We start from the raw sequence: 19310 nt of genomic DNA, 5'->3' as shown, positions 1-19310 counted from the left end.
GTAACCATGAGCACTTCACCACCCTAGTGTTTTAAGAACGCAACATGCTCGCTTCAGACACTGCTCACATTTAGGAGGACAACACAATCTATAATTTTATTGCTCGGTGTTGAAATGCCCACAGTGCAGCTAGCTGCATGAAGTTGTTACAAAATCGCCATTTTATATTTTACTGAAATCCGAGTTACAGCACTTTGTCCTTTACTCAGGCAGGTAACTTACTATACATAGTACAAGTGCATTTGAAGGATTTTTTTAAGAAAATCTTTCTTATAAGTATATTTACGTCATTTTTATTCCTGTCATTTTCGGTCTCCATCGTTTAAGTCAGACCCCAACCTACTTAAACTCTGGATGCATTCAAGGCCAATTCGATACCTGACTGAACTTGAGTCCAGTGCATGTGTGCCCTCCAGGTGTCTCCACTCAATAGCACGTCATTTGTGAATTCCCAATGATCTTAACCTGACTATGGAGGAAATTACCAGCTGCTGCAATAATCAACTTATCTTGGAGTGAAGAGACAACCTCTGCTCACCAACAGCATTTAAAATTGAAGTGCCAGTGAGTGGAGTGGAGTGCAGGACCAGCTGGTCGCTGTCCTGGGTGGCAATTTCCTGCACAGTCAGGCAGGTAGGGCAAGACAGACCACCTGCACTTCATACACACTCCCGATTTAAAGTTCAAGTGCTGGTCAGTAGATAAACCAACGAGGGAAGTCTTTTGAGAGCATTGAGACTCAAACAAGAAGGCAAACAGTTCACCTACTTGCTATATACTGTCATGTTCAACCAAATTACTGAATGGGTCCCTGTCTGGACTTCTGCAATAGGGCAGGGTCCTACAGTATTTCTTTCACAAGAAAGGACAAGCTCCAAACTGAGATTTGGAGTTAAAATCCTTCAGTACAGACAATAGTTCTTTCTCGTTGGGAAGGAGACGATATGAGTGAAATAGGAAGCGGTATCTAATACAAAATAGCCCCATCTCTTTTCAGGAGAAAATCTTAACCTCCATCCTACATCAGTTGGAATGTGCTCTCCTCCAAAGAGACAGCAGAGCTAGTTTGTCTGAACTAATAGTAATCTGTTGTCAAACCTTGCCACAGTGAATGTCTTGATCTATGATTAAATATTTATCTTGCCTAAAGGCACACTCCTTGTGATCATTTGTTCCAGTCAAACAGTGATATTGTTGTTTACCCTCATGTTCTGACACTTTACTGGGCATAGATCTTGTTCATTTAAGCTACTTTTTAGGAGAAATCCTCAGTGTGGTTAGGAAGAAGTAAATATGTCTTTAGTATAATTAAGTTATATTTGGAGCCAATGATTTTCCACCCTATTGTGGGAAATCGATTTAAATCATAGAATAAAATTTTTTAAAAGTACAGTATTACTTCATGATTCGTGTTGGGAAATATCCTTGATCTTTCTATAGTCATCTACCACAGTGTGCAGACGAGTGGGAATGATTCCTGTCGCTGATGCTGAATGTTGGATCTGACCCTTTCTAAATATATAGTAAATCATATACTGCACGGCTAAAAATGTAACAGTCTGGGCCACGAGGTTTGTCTTGAACTGGAAGGGGAGAGAAACTTTATCAGGTCTCTTAAATGTGGAAAATCATTGGCTGTTACACTGAATGCACGTACAGCATGATCCTTCCTACTGATCTTCCTACTGGTGTTCCATTGGCTTTCTCTCTTTGCTGCTACTTTGATCGCTTCATTGTTGAAGGGAGGATTCAGACCAATCCAGGTAATATCAACTGATCAGTAATTTCATCTCTCAATTAACCTTGCTTAAATACTGTGAATGGATCAGACGGTCATATGGCAGCATTAATAGAATTATTGTTTTCACGTTTTGGAGGCACGTTTCAGCCATCCATTTTGTGTGTAAATTTTAAGACTTTGCAGATCAGTCATATTATAAGTTAGCTTAGAAATGTTTAAAATTGAAGTCTATGACTTCATAGATCTACAAACTGTTAATTACTTCTGAAGAATGAGAGAAGATTGCCCCTTACAGACCCATTGTTGTGATGTTCTGAAAAATGTACTTCGGAAATTCATCAAAATCAGCATGAAAAGTCACGTTGTGCCAACCTATTTAGAATTAATTGTAAACTTGCTTTGCCAGTAATGTCACTTTTTGAATGAACGGATGTAGTTGTGCCCTGGTTTGTCTTATCCTGTGAGAAAGTGCAGGAGGAAGTGACATACTTGTGCTACTGCTCCTCTGTGACGTAACTGAGAAGATCTACGCTTCCGCGGGGCGAGGCACTCAGAATGGCGGAATTTGCCAGTGGTGACCATTTGCCACCAAGTGCTGCAAAACTCATTGCAAATGCTACTCTGGGAGTTGGTGTGCTTGCTGTCTTTGGGGCTGGAACCCATTACCACAGCTGGGGGAAGTGACAAGCCCAAGCGCAGTGCTGCCAGCATATTTCCATGAATTGAGTTTTTAAAAAAAAAAAGTGCAGTGTATGAATGGAAAACCTTTTTTGATGATTTTTAAAAAAAAGTTTGATTGGAATGGTGGGGTGCATGGTATGTAATGCACATGGTTACGTTTTGTGATTGGTTTGCATATACATTAAGGGAGGTTTGTTGACATTTAACTGTTCTTTTCTGCAGTTTTTTCCAAGGCCACAGATGCAACCAACTAGACCTAGCATACCGAATAACAATCCTTCCATGCGACCAGGGACACAGACTGCAACGGCAGCAGTCTATCCGCCCAGCCAAGGGCCCATAATAATGATGAACCCACCTGTGCCATACCCCCCTGCCCCTCAGGCTCCGTATTATATCGCTAACCCGGTAAGAGAAGAGTGGCGTTTGTTCATCATCTGAGCCAGAAGTAATAGCAATCTTTACAGCTAGCCCTACCTCACTTTGCAGAGTGAGGTGCCAAATGCTTTTAGTCAAACGTGTCCCTTTCCCCGCCGCATAGCTGGAGTGTTGCACTTTCCAGTCTCATCCTGATAATTCAGTCATATTTTATGCTCAAAGAAATTTGGATTATCCTCTATTTTGTATTTAGCAACATAAACACAGCAAAGTGGGAATTTAGTGATTTAAAAATTGAATTATCTGATAATTTGAATTAAGCAACTTTGAATTTAGAGTGGGCTTTATTGATAGACAATATTTTCATAAGTGGAACAGAGATGTACACTTTTTTGAAATATATATGTGTTTATTGTACAAGTATCAAGCAGAACTATATTGATGGGTTCAAAGGGTGCAGATAGTGTATCTGAGAATATCTGAAGGTATTCAATGAAGGTTTATTTTGCAGCTGCTTCAAAATTATCCCTTGGTGTGAGTAACTGTAGCACAGCTCTTTTTTTAAAATCCTTTTTGTCAAAGCAAATATTTCTTCCCCAGATAGAATTTTTACACATTTATGGTGCACTTTATAATACAAAAATACTGTTACTTTTCCAAAAAATAACTTTGTGCACAAGCACATTGTGCTAAGGATATGTGTTTTATCGTTGGCCAAAACCTCACTCCCCCCCCCCCCCCCCCCCCGCCCCCACCCCCGTGTCCTCCCACATGAAAGTTTCAGGTTGCAGTGCGGGTGATCTGGAATGTGATAAGTAGAGATGACTTTGACTTCATTACTCTCTAACCAACTGGTTGAGTGTGACCTCGGCAAAGCTGTGGAAGCAGGTCGCCTGTCACCTGCCATTGGTGCGACAGTGGCAAGACAGGGTCCTTGAAGATGGTGAAGGAGGGTTGAAGATTGATTAGGTTCCTGAAGAGAAAAGTGTATAGACCTAGTATGAACACTGGTGAATTCTTAATGCAAGTCATTTCCTTGATAAAATTTCAGCTGCTTTTTAATGGTCACAAATGAATAGACAGTCGTCCAAACAAAAAAAAACGCTAGGAGTTGTCCCCTTAAAAAGACCCGTTCACGTGCTATTCCCTCTTTCCCCTGATGTGCCACCGGTTTTTTCCCTCCCCGTATCATTGATAGTACTTCATTCAGTTAGTGTCCTGGCAGAGTTTATTTTGCATGGTCTTGTTTCTTTTCGCACTGTTTACTTGTCTTTAATAAAGTCTTTCTTTTTCAGCAATGTTTTTCTGAAAGTTTAACTTGTGTACTGTCACCTGAATGTGGCTTCAGTTATCAACAGTGCATCAAACTGCAGTTGATTAAAAGTAATGTGAAACTTTGAGAGTCATCTTTCATTACAATTAAAAGCATTCACAAAAATCGACAAAATTATTAGTATATTTCACTATGAATTCCTGACAAGTGACGCACATATTGTGGGAAAAATGAGTAGTTATATAATAGGAATTGACTATTAAAAACTTTGGTTCCTGTATGCAGAGTGCATACATAGCATTTCATTATACGGATTGGTTTATTCCAAAACACCTGCATAAAAGTAATGTCGTTTTGTTGATTTCCTAACTGGCTTCTGTTAAAAGCAGAAGGGATCCTGTCTGTTGTCCCAGCCCCCTAAGCTATAAAGGCTTGGTGTGTAAGATGTTTCACAATTTTATAATCTGTCAATAGGCAATTGAGGTTTAATCTGCTGGTAAATGGAGCCTCATCCCCCTCCCCCTTTCATGAAATGATACTCAGCTTTGAGGTAAGCCACCTAGTGGACTTTTTGAGAAATGGCAACTGGCTGTAAATAACTAGTGAAGCAGCTCATTCTGGTTCTTGAATCTGCTAACTGTGATCTGAAACATATAGTCTTTAGCTTAAGGCTTTTAAGTTGTACCATTTGTAGGTTAGTGAACTTTGGTTTCAAAATGTTTGTTATCAAGTGGTTAGGGCAGTTACAAAGAAGCAGAGTAGACTTATGGTATCAGGCCATAGGTTTGCAGTTGTTTCGAGTAATGCTTCAATGCGTTTTTCAAAAAGAATCAGTGTTTTAAGATTTCCAGAACTGCAAAGTTTTAAATTTTGTTGGGAAAGAAAGACTTGCACAAAAAATAATTTTTGTTTTTGCTTTTGTGACAGTTCCGCCCCAGTGCAACTCCATACATGGGGCCCCCCCAGCAGTATTCTGTCCAGCCACCTCCTGGTCCATTCTATTCAGGACCGGGTCCTGGTGACTTTACTACATATGGTAAGTGTTAAGCCACTAATTTCTATCTTTTAAATAAAAACAGAATGAACGCCCTGGTTCATTCAATTAATTGCTTTTAAACATATTTTTGCATTGCAGTGTATCCCAGTTATTGTTTAAAACATCTTAGTTTGTTGTGAACCGGGTTGAATATCGAATGATAAGTGTATCTCAGCCTATTTGCGACTGTGCCTTACAGACTTTATATTGAGAATATGAAAGCTTGGAGCAAGACCCATTGTTGTTCTGTCTTTGTAAAATTAAAATGGACGTGCCCTTCTTTAACGTGGGCTGTAGATTTTGCCCTTCCAAAATTGAATTTTTATTTCTTCTGCAGATTGAACAATGCCACCCCTAGTTACCCTAATATGGGCCTCTCTCTACAATCTTTTTACACGTGGCTTCCTAGGCCGTATCAGGGGACTGGAGTTACATGTATAGCAGCTTTCTGATGCCAGCCACAAATTACCAGATTTATTGAATTCAATTTCATAACTTGCCATGGTGGGATTTGAAGTCATGACTTCTAGGTTGCTAATCCAGTACCATACCCATCTGGAGCCTGTACCAAGGATTTTGAGTTGTACCACTGTGGTGAAGCACTAGTGGCTTACATGTCTGACACTAGTGGTACTGGTGAGAGCAATGAGAGTATTGCACAAGCAGCATATTGGCATATCGTTAAACCATATTGTTTCAAGTGCTATTTTTCTTAAGCATTTTAGTAGCAGTATACATCTTTTAGATTACTTTTGCAATTAGAACATTACCTTCAGAGCCTGGAGAGCATATGCAATTTAAAATTTGGTGTGCAAATTACATTAGCCTGCAGGTTTTTCAGTGGTGTTGCCATACTTAATGACACCTGCTGTGAAGACATGTAATTTGTACGCAAGATTTTAAATTCCATATTCCACAGCCTTCTGAAGATAATTTATGCAGTTTCTGTAGAATATTTTAAAAGCCACAGTGCCATTTGTCATAGTTCAGTAGAATTGATGATTGACTTCTGCTATATTGCTGCCAGCTGAAATATTCTAATTGCACAACCAATTTAAAAGGTGCATGGTGATACATGACAAGGCAAAATTGCTTACAAGTCTCATTGCTGCTGGTGAGTTATGTGGTCTGCTGTTGTTTGATATTTAATTTTCAGTAAACCACAGAGTCTGGTTCTCCAACAGCACTTATAATAAACAATGTGGAGAATAACGATACTTGTAAGTGATGGCCAGGCAGTCAAGTCATTTAGGGTTTCAGGTAGATGTTCTCATTCAAGCAGTTGCAGACTTTAAAATCATGTCAAGGTGTTTAATTTAAAAAAAAAATCTATATTATGAATTTTGCAGGCCGATTTTATTCACTGTTTGGTCTTTTTGCCACCATCAGCTGTCTGTGCTTATACTACTGCCCAGTGCGCTGCATGTGTGATGTCCATGCTACAGGATTGCTTGTGACCTAATCATTGCCAAGCTATTGAGTTGATTACTAGGAAATAAGTTCACAAAAGTGCTCCAGAGAGGTTAATTAATACCCTTGTGAATTTCAAAGTAATAATATCAGAAAGGTTCAGGTGACAGGTGAAAGAATTGAACTGCTTATACGAGTCAGCTGAAGTCCAAAGTCAGATTTCAGTGTTCAAATCATTTCCATTTGTTTCTTTAGAAAATACATATGCCATGAAGTTCATCAGAGCCATATTATTCTGTTAAAATAATCCTGTTTTCTGTGGTTTCATAAATGCCCTTGTATATTTAAGCTGAAATGTAGAACAGATTATGCCTTATCTTTCATTACTTTGAGGCTTTATTCAATTATAAAGCACATTTAGTTGATTTCCCCACATGTTTTATGCTGAGATGGGACAGTCAGTGAAAATCTGCTAAATATACACATTAAGAATTGGTCCAAGGCCTAATACCCTCAAACTAACAGCAGGTCCAGGGAAATCCCTGTCTCCCAGGGATGACTGGTTCACCTTATGTTGTGATGCTGGGGAAAAACAAATATTTCACTAAAGCTAGTCAAATGTTGGGAGCAGAGAAATTAATGTAATATTAATCCTAAAATGCCAAATCAGCATTTGATCCATATAATTTTAAATAAATACTATTTCTGTTTACCTCTTTCCCAATCACTGACCTCTTTTACCCTCCTATCTAATCTAATTTATCTATCTTTCCTAACTTAAATGTTGAAACTGAGATAGAAATCTTCCAGTTTGGAAATGGATGCAACTTTCAAAGAAACAATTTTCATTGGCTGAAAAGTGCTTTGAAGAAAAGTTTTTTTTTTGGCCAATTGAAAGCCCAGAATAGAGAACATTGATACAACCAGGCCAACCTCGGTGCAGGTCAAAAGTGAAATGGGCTCTGCTGAGTGTTGAGAAATCTGGTAAGCAGTCCCAGACCCCAGCTGTGCCCTGGAAGAGTTAGTATTCATTCCTCCCCAATTTATTAAACCATCAGTTTTTTCTCAGTCCCAAAGGTTACCACATTGCGCAAGTTTCATTGTATATTTCTGCTAATTTAGACCAAAGGTAAAATAATAAAACAGTCTTGTGTTATGCAACTGGATAAATTAGCTTAATCAAAAATGTTGAAATTACAATATGACCAATAAAATCCATGAGAAACCTCCATACAGGTCAGGCTGGTAACTTATTTAAGACAGTTTTAATGATGTAGTCCCAAGAGATTAGGTTTCAAATGGAGACTGGTAACCTCTGTTTGCCATACTCCTGTATTTGCTACTCCTCGAAAAATCTTCACCATTAAGAGGTAGCTGGAGACCCAGTGGCCGCTCATGGGGACCGGAAAAAATACGGTTATCTGATGCTGTTAGATGTGCTATCGGTGTTAGGGCAGGGAAGCGGCAGGTCTGCATCCACCTGAACGATGAGGAGCTTGGCACAGCTTCCTCGGATCACTTCTTCCACGCGACTCAAATCTGCAGGATGTTGGAGACACGCAATCCTTGCCAGACAGTGGTGGAATGTAGTTCAGTCTGCAATCCTCTACATGGGAAAATAGCAAGTAATTGCTCGATGTTCTCCTACAGTGAAGGAAAGACAATAGTCATAGCCACCTAGCAGCACTCTTGTCCAGCTCCTAACAAGTGGCAGAGACCCAAGTAAGGTGAAAAAATACCTGAGGTTTTGACCTCAACCAACAAAAAAAAATCCTGTTCTTATATTTACTTTGTAGATCTGCATTGTAATTAGTCCAGAACAAGAAAGTAAATTTTCTCACAATTAAACTCAGTCAATTAATGACAAAAGTGCAAGTCTGTTATTCTTGCCTCTTAAGAATCTTCTAGAGGTTCAAAAAGAATCTAAAGAATGTACAGAATAATAATTGGTGTTAATGTCCATTGCAAAATGTTATGTAGTCCTGTTTTAATTTTGGACTTCTATTATGCAAAGTGATGCCATCATTACCATAATTCTAAGCCCAGTGCCAGTGAGGCCTGCCTCAGACATCTGACACGCTTATATGGTTATATTATACCATCCACTTATTCCAAATCAATCAGCCTCTTTCTTACATTTGCTCCCTATTTTCAAGTTACTTTCTGTCTCTCCCCTGCCGTCCCTGGATCCCACATTATTCACGGACCGAGGACAGAGAGGCAGACAGCACCTGGATCCCCAGGCCTGTGCCAGTACCATGGTCAAACTTTAAACTGAGGGAGCAGAAGGAGGATAAATATCTGATCTTTGAATATTTGTCTGAAAAATAAACCCAATTTTTTTTTAAATGCTGTTTTTAAAAAAGATTCACCTAATAGTTGCTGGAATCATCACTGCCACTCTTGCCACATTTCCAAGGCCAGGTGCTGAAATGTGATCTTTCTTTGCTTAGCCTTGGCTAAGCAATGAGCAACAGGGAGTGTTGGGACCCGAGGCTAAACAAATTTATGTTCTGTTTCATGCTTAGCCTCAGAAACAAGGCGCAGAGGGTGGCCCCAGTCAGGAGTTCAGCCACTGTGTGGTGAGTTTAAAAACAAGTCGCTTTCTTTTTTTAATATATATATCTTTATAGATAGGCATGTATATTTTAAGCAAATACTTTAGGAAAAACATTGCAGGGTTTCATCCACGATATATATATAGTCGTATAATTTTTGTTTCTCCTCTTCACTTGTAATTCCAAGTGAAAGAACAGCCAGGTCTGCCAGCACTGCTATTGATATCGCATCCAGGAAGTGAGAGAGGGTAGGCTCTGGGAAGCTATTCCACCAAGTCCTGGCCCACGTTTGGCATGTCCCTACCGGATAGAAAGGTGGAGTTTGGGGAATTGTGGAGATGAAAGTATGTTTTGTCCTTTTATATCACAGCACATTAGGCCCCCTGGGGCACTTCACTCCAAGCCTCGATTTTTGTAAATCCTTCACCGTGTAACTTGTAACAGAATAGCCTGGGTCACTGTATTAATGCAAACTTTTTACACATAATTTGCAGCATCTTTGTAATTTCGTCCTAAATGTTTTTCCCCACTTGCATTGTATCATCATTTCTTTATCAGTTTTAGTTCACTTTCTCTTAGGTTGACTATTATTGTGTCAAAAAAAGCAATAAAAATGCCCATTAAATGCAGTGAAGATGTTGTTTTATATTTAACTTGTATTCAATTATTTCATTTCTTAAACAGTGAGCTCCTAGTAAGATAAAATTGTTGCCAAAGAATGTTTATGTAGATTTTGATATTTTCAGGACTAATGGAAGTGTTACAGTAGTTGAGGTATCTGAAGGTAGGGATCTGAAATATTTTCTGTAAGTCCGTTTGTCTCAGTTTCAATCCATTCCACAATAATTTGCTATAGGTATCACGTGGATACCTGAGAGGTGCCCCCTTTTTCATTCCTTCTTGCTGCTTTCTTTCCTCTCTTTTCTCCTCTTCATATTTTTGTCAACATTCTTCTTCGTTTTTTAGTTTGATTTTTACGTTTTTCTTGTTTCTTGTTGCTGCCGAAAGTACTTTCCTTCCCTTTTTGGTCCAAGTCCAGAGGCAGTGGGGTTTGTTAGACTGAGGCAAGGCTAATTTCGGGATGTAAGGAGAGGACAGCCTAAGCTGGGACATGGGGTGGCACCGGATCAGTGGGCTGGGTGTGCCTTTAAGTCCTGATTTGATGCCGAGGTCGCAGCTGAGTGGTCTGACCAGTTTTATTCTCGTTATTCTTTGTAGCAGTTTGATATAACTGACTAGCTGCTAGGCCACTTCAGAGGGCAGTTAAGAGTCAGCCACATTTGTGTGGGACTGGAGTCACATGTAGGTTAGAGCGGGTAAGTGCGACAGAATTTTTTCCTTAAAGGACATTAATGAACCAGTTGCGTTTTCTGACAGTCCAACAGCTTCATGGTCACTTTTACTGATACGAACCTTTTTTTTGAATTTCCGAATGTTTAAAAACTGAATTCAAATTCTCATTGCCGTGGTGGGATTTGAATTCACATTCTCTGGATTACTATCCCAGTAACCTAATCACTACACTACCGTACTATACATTGAACCTTGGTTTAAAGTCTCATCTGACAGTGCAGCACTCCCTCAGAGCTGCACTGGAATTTGAGCTCAAATTCCTGACACGAGAATGAACCCACAACTTTCGGGTCCACAGGTGGCCGTACTGTCACACAAGCGCACACTTTTGTTTTTAGGATTACATAGCCAGGTGCAGGAGAAGCTATCATGCCAGCTGTATTGCCACAGAAATAATTTTTTGTAAAATCTGATTGGTTGTTTTTATGATGAAAAGAGCCAGTCAGTAATGGCACTACAAAAATGGTTCTGGGATCTGTTAGGTTGAACAGGTTTGAGGAACCACAATCTCTGGGATATAGAGGGGCTGTTCTGGTTCTGCAATGTGGTTAAAGTGACTCTGAAACACTGTAGCTCTACATCACATGGATATATATTCACCCAGATACAATATTATAAATATAAATTTATACAAAGCCAGCAGTGTGAATGGGCTGAAATGGTTACTTTACATAGTTAGGACACTAAATGCTGTTTGTAACATTTTCAAGAATGGTAATTACAGAGGTAGGGTCCTTGCAACATAAATGACTTATTCTCCCACCTCCTTCCTCAAAATTCACAATTACAAAAAAACTCACCGTGTTCTAGCATTATTCCTTCCTTGCAAAACCCTGGGATTTCAAGGTCGCTTCTCAACGGGGACTGTATCAACTGATGTCAGCTGAGAGCTGTCAGTGAGTGGCTCCAGAGGATCCTTCTGGACTTGAGTGCTAATCAGAAGATGTTCAAATTGGCTGAATACACAGCCACGTCTGGCCAGTACTGAGTGCTTACTGCTAAGCATATCCCAATTGGCATTTCAGGGCTAGGAAAGATGCTGATTTGCAGAATTCCTACTGAGACACTTGCTGATAGCCCTGTAACTGACAGCAACTAAGGACTTTCCCACTGAGAATGAAGACCTGAAACAATTTACCTTTCAGAAGGGTAAAGAATGCAAAAATTACAGATCTCTTGGGAAGTTGTTTGTAAACGTTACCTTGATCTGTCTGCCTGGTTTATCCTTTTAAGTGTAAAGTGGATGTCGCTGTGATAAAAATTCTAACTAATTTGAAAGCTGTAGCTGCCATTCAGTTTCCTCCCCCTTCATCCAAATTTTCTCCTTTCATCTTGGAGATGGTGGCTTATATATAAGGGTATAATTCCACAGGCATTGGCAACTCTAGTACCATACTCAAAGTAGCTATTTTTCATATGCGACTACACAGCAAGTATCAGCAGCTATTCAGATATCTGGGTCAAGCCTGATACTGTTCTTGGATAGCAATCGGGAGCAAGATTATTGTTTCCGTCTTTCTCTGCTAACCCACACTACCTTTGTTGAAACAGCCTGGGGATAACTAGGCCAATTGCCTTGCCGCTGCCTTGATTGAGGTTGGCCAACTTAGTACAGACCAAAAATCAAACACGGGTCCTGGTCTTTCCCTGGTCTACTTGGCTGAGTAACACAGGGTGCAGTATGTTTACTCATTGAGCCTTTTGGACAAATTCTGTTTTCACAAGGGTCACTTTTGAATATTAATAAACTACTTTCTGTGAAAACAAAACAATTAATAAGAGTAATTCACACTTAGGCTGAATGTTCTTCCGAGCTGTAATTTTAGGCTCATTGTATAATATGAATCTGGAAGGGTAAAAGTGCTGAATTAGCAGCGGGGGGATTGTCTAAAGCTGTAGTGCTGTATTTCTGGCACAATGCCTGGCTCTGAGCTGGTATCTGTGAGAATACATTGCCATGCATCAGCTGGTCCTATGTCGGGGAGGTTCAAAGGTCAGACGTGCAAAGAATGAGTTGATTTGGCTAGGCGCCAGGGTTTAGAAAATCCTGTAAGTTGCATCATTGTGCGAAGGTGATCAGTTATGTACAGCCACTGATGAGGCCATTCTCCCTGTATGCAATTACTGTTGAAATGACGAACACTGGCTTAGTGTCTTGGTAGTAACATACACAGCAGCTTTTGATTTGATGTGCACGTGCATCCTTGTGAATGTTGAAGTATAGTACCCTCACACATGATGGTTAGTATTTACAATTTAATACAAAATAAAAAGACTATGACAAGTAGTGAGCTGTAGAGGGAGGCCAGTGATGCTTATAACCTGGAATTTAAATCTGAATCTTGACTGACGTGAACCTGCTAATCCAAGGGGGGAGGTTTTCCCGGTTCTCAATGGATCATTCCAAGCATTTCTCTGTTTATAATATTGGGACGTGCTTCACGTCCACTGTTACAAGTCCATCTGCAATAGTCGGGCAAGTCTGTAGTATAGGTAAACCTTTTCTCCTGGTTTAAGAATGGCTGTGGATATGGGAAGACACTGGGTTGGAGGGAGAGAGAGAAAATAAAATAATTAGTGTGGGAAATAGTTATAGGAAGAAAGATACAACAACTACTTGTATTTAACGTAGAAAGATGGCCTAATGTGCGTTACTGAGGAGAAAAATGGGTGTGAACTGTCATGGAGACTGTATGTCAAATGCTTTTGCATGTGATTGTGTAGGATTTTTTTTGGTGGAATATGATCTGGTGAAAATTGTGAAGTAAGGTTTTACTTAAAATGTTTGGTGAATCCAGAAAAAAGAAAATCACTAATTAGAAAGGAGAGAAGCACTGATAAATGTTCAGAGATGGGTTTCAGTATTTCCCTTGTGATCCTTTTTGTATTCGCTTTCTTTCTCCTAAACCCGTTCTGCTGATTAAGCAGACAAATTCTATACCCTGCGCTGTAGATGTTTCTCACCATCATTTTGTACTGTTGCTCCAACTGACCCTGAGCTGTAATTGCTTCACGCAGTTGTGGCTTCTTTATCCCAAAAAATACAAATTAACAGTGAGATTTTGTAGTCTTATCTTGCATTTTATACATTGCATTCAGGGCACCATTAATTCTGCAGCACCTCAAAATCAATTTCTGTGACAGACCCCACCAAATTACGCAGCAAGAGAATGTAGATTCTGCAGCTCGTTACGAAGTGGTCTGTCGACACACACTAACAGCAGCTATTTTGTCTTTGTTTTTTTAAAAAGTGCACTAGTTCAGAGAACGGCATTTGAACTGCAAACTTACAGCCCTCGATGAGGGGGGAGAGCAGGAGCTGATCTAGAGACTCCCGCAGCAGTCTGTCTGCTCACCACAACTACCCCTCCAGCAACTAGCCAACCCAAAGTCTGCCAGTCAGGTCGCTAACGCACCAGCAACCATCCAGCGGCCAGATTTTTAATTAAAAATAAACTTCTGTAACTATATGACCTTACATTCGCAATGGGGAAGACACTGACCAAAAATTACTGGCCTGCTTACATTTGCATTGGGATGACACTGACCAAAGATTACTGGCCTTTACATTTCTGCATTCTTCAGTTCAGAAGTTATAACTGGTTTTACCCACACTGCCCCCTGTGAAACCACTCCCATCTTTTACACTGTCCCACCCGGTACATGTGCTACACTGGCTCAGCCACCAGCTTGTAATTGAATATTTAGAGCAAAGACAAAACAATAACAACCCACGAAACAACAGTGCTAGCAGGGTAAGATTGGAAGAAACAACACAGAGCGCCGGATATAGCCTGCTTCTGATCCTGTGGTGGGGATAGTTTCCATGCCAATTTAATCAGAGTCCTGGGGGCCCTGAACATAATACACAGCATTCTGCTTTTGTGCCCCTTATCTACATTGGCAGTGGACGTCTCAGCATTGCATGTTTGATTTCAGTGTCATTTTGATGTGAACAGACCTCTGAGCTCTATATGCATCTAGGGGACTCTTGCCTGCAATTGAATTGCTAGTGACAACATATAAACCAACATGTGTCTCATTTTGTCACTGTAAAGCATGTGAAATTTAGAAAGTCCATGAAGTTTCCTTCCACCAAGATTGCAGAGCAAAGATGATGAACTCTAATATGATTTTTCTTTCACCAGCGCCATCCTATTACAGTCAACCTGTGTATTCGCCGTCTGCACCTTTGATCGTGCCTGCACAACAACCACCACCCCCAACAAAGAGGGAAAAGAAAACGGTATGGCAAGTCCATGTGCTGCTTCCTTTCTGCATTCTGTAGCCAATGCTGAATGTGTGTAGATGAGTGGAATTGAGGTTTAATTCATAACTCACAAATACCTTGACATGTCTTTGGGAAAATTATTCTGCCATTTAGTTATACGTCTAGTGTTGGAAGTGTAAATGAGGTTTTAATGTGCAGTTTATATAGGCAGAATTTGTCAATTTGAAAGCATCAGCTCACAAGATCCAATTGCCCTGTAATCCCCTCCTCTAGTTTTGTCCAAGGAATGTGCCTCTTTACTAGTGAAGTAGAAGAAGCTCAATCATGGCAGTGCCGAGTCTGCTGGCTCCTGCCCACAAATTGGGAACATTTAAAAGAAGTATAACCACCTTAGAAGGTCAATATCGTGAAGGAAGGGGAAGAGCATTCTATCCAGCTATGTGTCTAATGATTTCAAGGCGAGGTGGGATGTTGTATTGACCTATATGGTGGAAGTTAGTTGGTACCTGCACACCCAGATATCGAATGAAATTTCCCTATTGATGAGTGCCGCCCACCATCTCTGTTTTGGTAGTTGATTTTACATCTTGAAATATTTCCACAGAGGACATTCTCCATCATCTTAGTGTGGCATTTAACTACCATTCTATGTTCGACAGACTAAGGACAGATCTAGCCACCCAAAACTGGGCATCCATGAAGGCTGCAGGCCATCAGCAGCAGAATTATATACACTCACAATCTAATGTCATGTCCCAGCACATTCTTCACTCCTCTATCACAGTGAAGCCATGAGACCAAACTTGGTTCAATATAGTGTTGAAGGGCATACCAGGAGCATAAGAACATAAGAAATAGGAGCAGGAGTAGGCCAATCAGCCCCTCGAGCCTGCTCCGCCATTCAATAAGATCATGGCTGATCTGATCCTAACCTCAAATTTAAATTCATGTCCAATTTCCTGCCCGCTCCCCGTAACCCCTAATTCCCTTTACTTCTAGGAAACTGTCTATTTTTGTTTTAAATTTATTTAATGATGTAGCTTCCACAGCTTCCTGGGGCAGCAAATTCCACAGACCTACTACCCTCTGAGTGAAGAAGTTTCTCCTCATCTCAGTTTTGAAAGAGCAGCCCCTTATTCTAAGATTATGCCCCCTAGTTCTAGTTTTACCCATCCTTGGGAACATCCTTACCGAATCCACCCGATCAAGCCCCTTCACAATCTTATATGTTTCAATAAGATCGCCTCTCATTCTTCTGAACTCCAATGAGTAGAGTCCCAATCCACTCAACCTCTCCTCATATGTCCACCCCCTCATCCCCGGGATTAACCGAGTGAACCTTCTTTGTACTGCCTCGAGAGTAAGTATGTCTTTTCTTAAGTATGGACACCAAAACTGTATGCAGTATTCCAGGTGCGGTCTCACCAATACCTTATATAACTGCAGCAATACCTCTCTGTTTTTATATTCTATCCCCATAGCAATAAAAGCCAACATTCCGTTGGCCTTCTTGATCACCTGCATACTAACTTTTTGATTTTCTTGCACTAGGACCCCCAGATCCCTTTGTACTGCAGTACTTTCCAGTTTCTCGCCATTAAGATAATAACTTGCTCTCTGATTTTTCCTGCCAAAGTGCATAACCTCACATTTTCCAATATTGTATTGCATCTGCCAAATCTCCGCCCACTCACCCAGCCTGTCTATATCCCCCTGTAGGTTTTTTATGTCCTCCTCACTCTCCACTTTCCCTCCCATCTTTGTATCATCTGCAAACTTTGATATGTAACACTCGGTCCCCTCCTCCAAATCGTTAATATAGATTGTAAAGAGTTGGGGACCCAGCACCGACCCCTGCGGAACACCACTAGCTACTGGTTGCCAGTCTGAGAATGAACCATTTATCCCAACTCTCTGCTTCCTGTTAGATAAATGTAAAGAATCTTCCAACACCAGGTTATAGTCCAACAATTTTATTTGAAAATCACAAGCTTTCGGCGATTACCTCCTTCGTCAGGTGAGTGAGTGTGGGACTCCTTGAACGTTTCGCATTTATAGTCAGAGAACAATACCTGGTGATTACAGATAATCTTTCCAACTGCCCGTTGTCAAGGCAATCAAAGTGTTCAGACAGAGAGGTGTTACCTACAGGACCACCGAATACACAAACGGCCAGAACACAAGACAGAGAGAGAGAGAGGGTGAAACATCCGAAAGGAAGAGAAAGACAGAGAATGACCCGTTGTATTAAAAACAGATAACCTTTATCCTGTTAGATAACCAATCCTCCACCCATGCCAGAATATTACCCCCAATCCAGTGATTCTTTATCTTGAGCAATAATCTTTTATGTGGCACCTTGTCGAATGCCTTCTGGAAGTCTAAATACACCACGTCCACTGGTTCCCCTTTATCCACCCTGTACGTTATGTCCTCAAAGAACTCAAGGAAATTTGTCAGACATGACTTCCCCTTCATAAAACCATGCTGACTTTGTCCTATTAAATTATGTTTATCCAAATGTCCCGCTACCGTCTCCTTAATAATAGACTCCAAAATTTTACCCACCACAGATGTTAGGCTAACTGGTCTATAATTTCCAGCCTTCTACCTACTACCCTTTTTAAATAAGGGTGTTACATTGGCAGTTTTCCAATCTGCTGGGACCTTTGCCGAGTCCAGAGAATTTTGGAAAATTATTACCAAAGCATCCACAATCCCTACTGCCACTTCCCTCAAGACCCTAGGATGTAAGCCATCAGGTCCAGGGGATTTATCCGCCTTGAGCCCCATTAATTTACTGAGTACCAATTCCTTAGTGATTTTAATCGTATTTAGCTCCTCCCCCACTGGAGCCCCCTGTTTGTCCAGTGTTGGGATATTCTTAGTGTCCTCTACCGTAAAGACTGAAACAAAATATTTGTTCAACATTTTTGCCATCTCCATGTTTCCCACCATTAATTTCCCGGTCTCATCCTCTAAAGGACCTACGTTTGCCTTAGCCACCGTTTTTCTTTTTATACAACTGTAGAAACTCTTGCTATCTGTTTTTATATTTTTTGCTAATTTATTTTCATAATCTATCTTCCCTTTCTTAATCAATCCTTCAGTTACTTTTTGCTGTCTTTTGAAGACTTCCCAATCTTCTATCCTCCCACTAAGTTTGGCTACCCTATATGTCCTTGTTTTTAGTCGGATACTATCCTTAATTTCTTTACTTAGCCACGGATGGCTGTCATTTCTTTTACACCCTTTTTTCCTCAATGGAATATATTTTTTTTGAAAGTTGTAAAATAACTTCTTAAATGAGCACCACTGCTCATGTACCGTCTTACCCTTTAATCTATTTTCCCAGTCCACTTTAATCAATTCCGCTCTCATACCATCATAGTCTCCTTTATTCAAGCTCAGTGCGCTTGTTTGAGAACCAACCTTCTCACCCTCTAATTGGATATGGAATGTAACCATGTTATGATCACTCATTCCAAGGGGATCCTTAACTAGGACATTATTAATTAATCCTGGCTCATTACACAGGACCAGGTCCAAGGTTGCCTGTCCCCTTGTAGGATCAGTTACATACTGCTCAAGAAATCCATCCCTAATACACTCAATAAACTCTTCCTCAAGGCTGCCCTGCCCAATTTGATTTGTCCAGTTAACATGATAGTTAAAATCCCCCATAATTATAGCTGTTCCCTTATTACATGCCACGACCATTTCCTGATTAATACTTCTTCCAGCAGAGTTGCAACTATTAGGAGGCCTATATACTACGCCCACTAGTGTTTTTTTCCCCTTATTATTCCTTATCTCTACCCAAACTGTTTCATTGTCCTGATCCTTTGTCCCAATATCATTTCTCTGTATTACAGTGATTCCTTCCCTTATTAACATAGCCACCCCACCTCCCCTTCCTTCCTGCCTGTCCCTCTTGATTGTTAAATACCCTGGCATATTTAATTCCCAGTCGTTGTCACCCTGCAGCCATGTTTCTTAATGGCCACAAGATCATACCCATACGTCGTTATTTGTGCCGTCAACTCGTCCATTTTGTTACGAATGCTACGTGCATTCAGATAAAGAACTTTCAAATCTGTTTTGTGACACTTAGTTCCTGCTTTTTCCTTTTTTAACACTTTACCTATTACTCCATACCTTCTGTCCCTTCCTGACACTCTTTCCTCTGTCTCCCTGCTCAGGTTCCCAACTCCCTGCCACAGCTTTGATGCTGGGTTAATCGCCTTACGCCTTTTAGTTTTTATTTTATCTGTCGTGCCTAAAGTACACTTTCTTTGTGCTGCTCTACGCTTTTCCCTTTCACTTGTTCTTGAACAACTGTTTGTACTATTTGTATTGTAGATTTCCCCTGGGTCTTCCCCTCTCTTGCTGCTCTCCACTTTATTCCATTCTGACTCCCCGCTCAGGTTCCCATCCCCCTGCCACTCTAGTTTAAACCTTCCCCAACAGCACTAGCAAACACCAGACATACCTTTAGAATAAGGTACAAGCTTGCTGAAGCTACCACACAGGGCTATCTGCATACTAAACATCAAAAGCAGCAAGCTATAGTCAGCTAAATGGTCCCACAATCAACGGATCAGAGCAAACCAGGCAACGAACAGGCGAAGGAGGCTTCACGAACATCC

At 40.5% G+C, this 19310-nt stretch overlaps 1 protein-coding gene across 11 annotated transcripts in view; it reads left to right on the top strand.

The window, feature by feature from the left end:
* The window catches only part of LOC137301207 (eukaryotic translation initiation factor 4 gamma 3-like), a 284740-nt gene that overhangs the window by 137628 nt on the left and 127802 nt on the right, over positions 1–19310 (top strand). For 10 of the 11 annotated variants that reach the window (XM_067970666.1, XM_067970674.1, XM_067970671.1 and 7 more), the window contains 4 exons: positions 2645–2830; positions 5001–5109; positions 9048–9101; positions 14579–14676. In XM_067970666.1, the coding sequence (XP_067826767.1) occupies positions 2645–2830; positions 5001–5109; positions 9048–9101; positions 14579–14676 (447 nt within the window). The remainder of the gene's footprint in view (positions 1–2644; positions 2831–5000; positions 5110–9047; positions 9102–14578; positions 14677–19310) is intronic. The other variant, XM_067970673.1, reaches the window with a different exon arrangement.

The sequence above is a fragment of the Heptranchias perlo genome, chromosome 32, assembly GCF_035084215.1.
Source record: "Heptranchias perlo isolate sHepPer1 chromosome 32, sHepPer1.hap1, whole genome shotgun sequence".
NCBI lineage: Eukaryota > Metazoa > Chordata > Chondrichthyes > Hexanchiformes > Hexanchidae > Heptranchias > Heptranchias perlo.
This window is presented reverse-complemented; position numbering and strand designations above follow the sequence as displayed.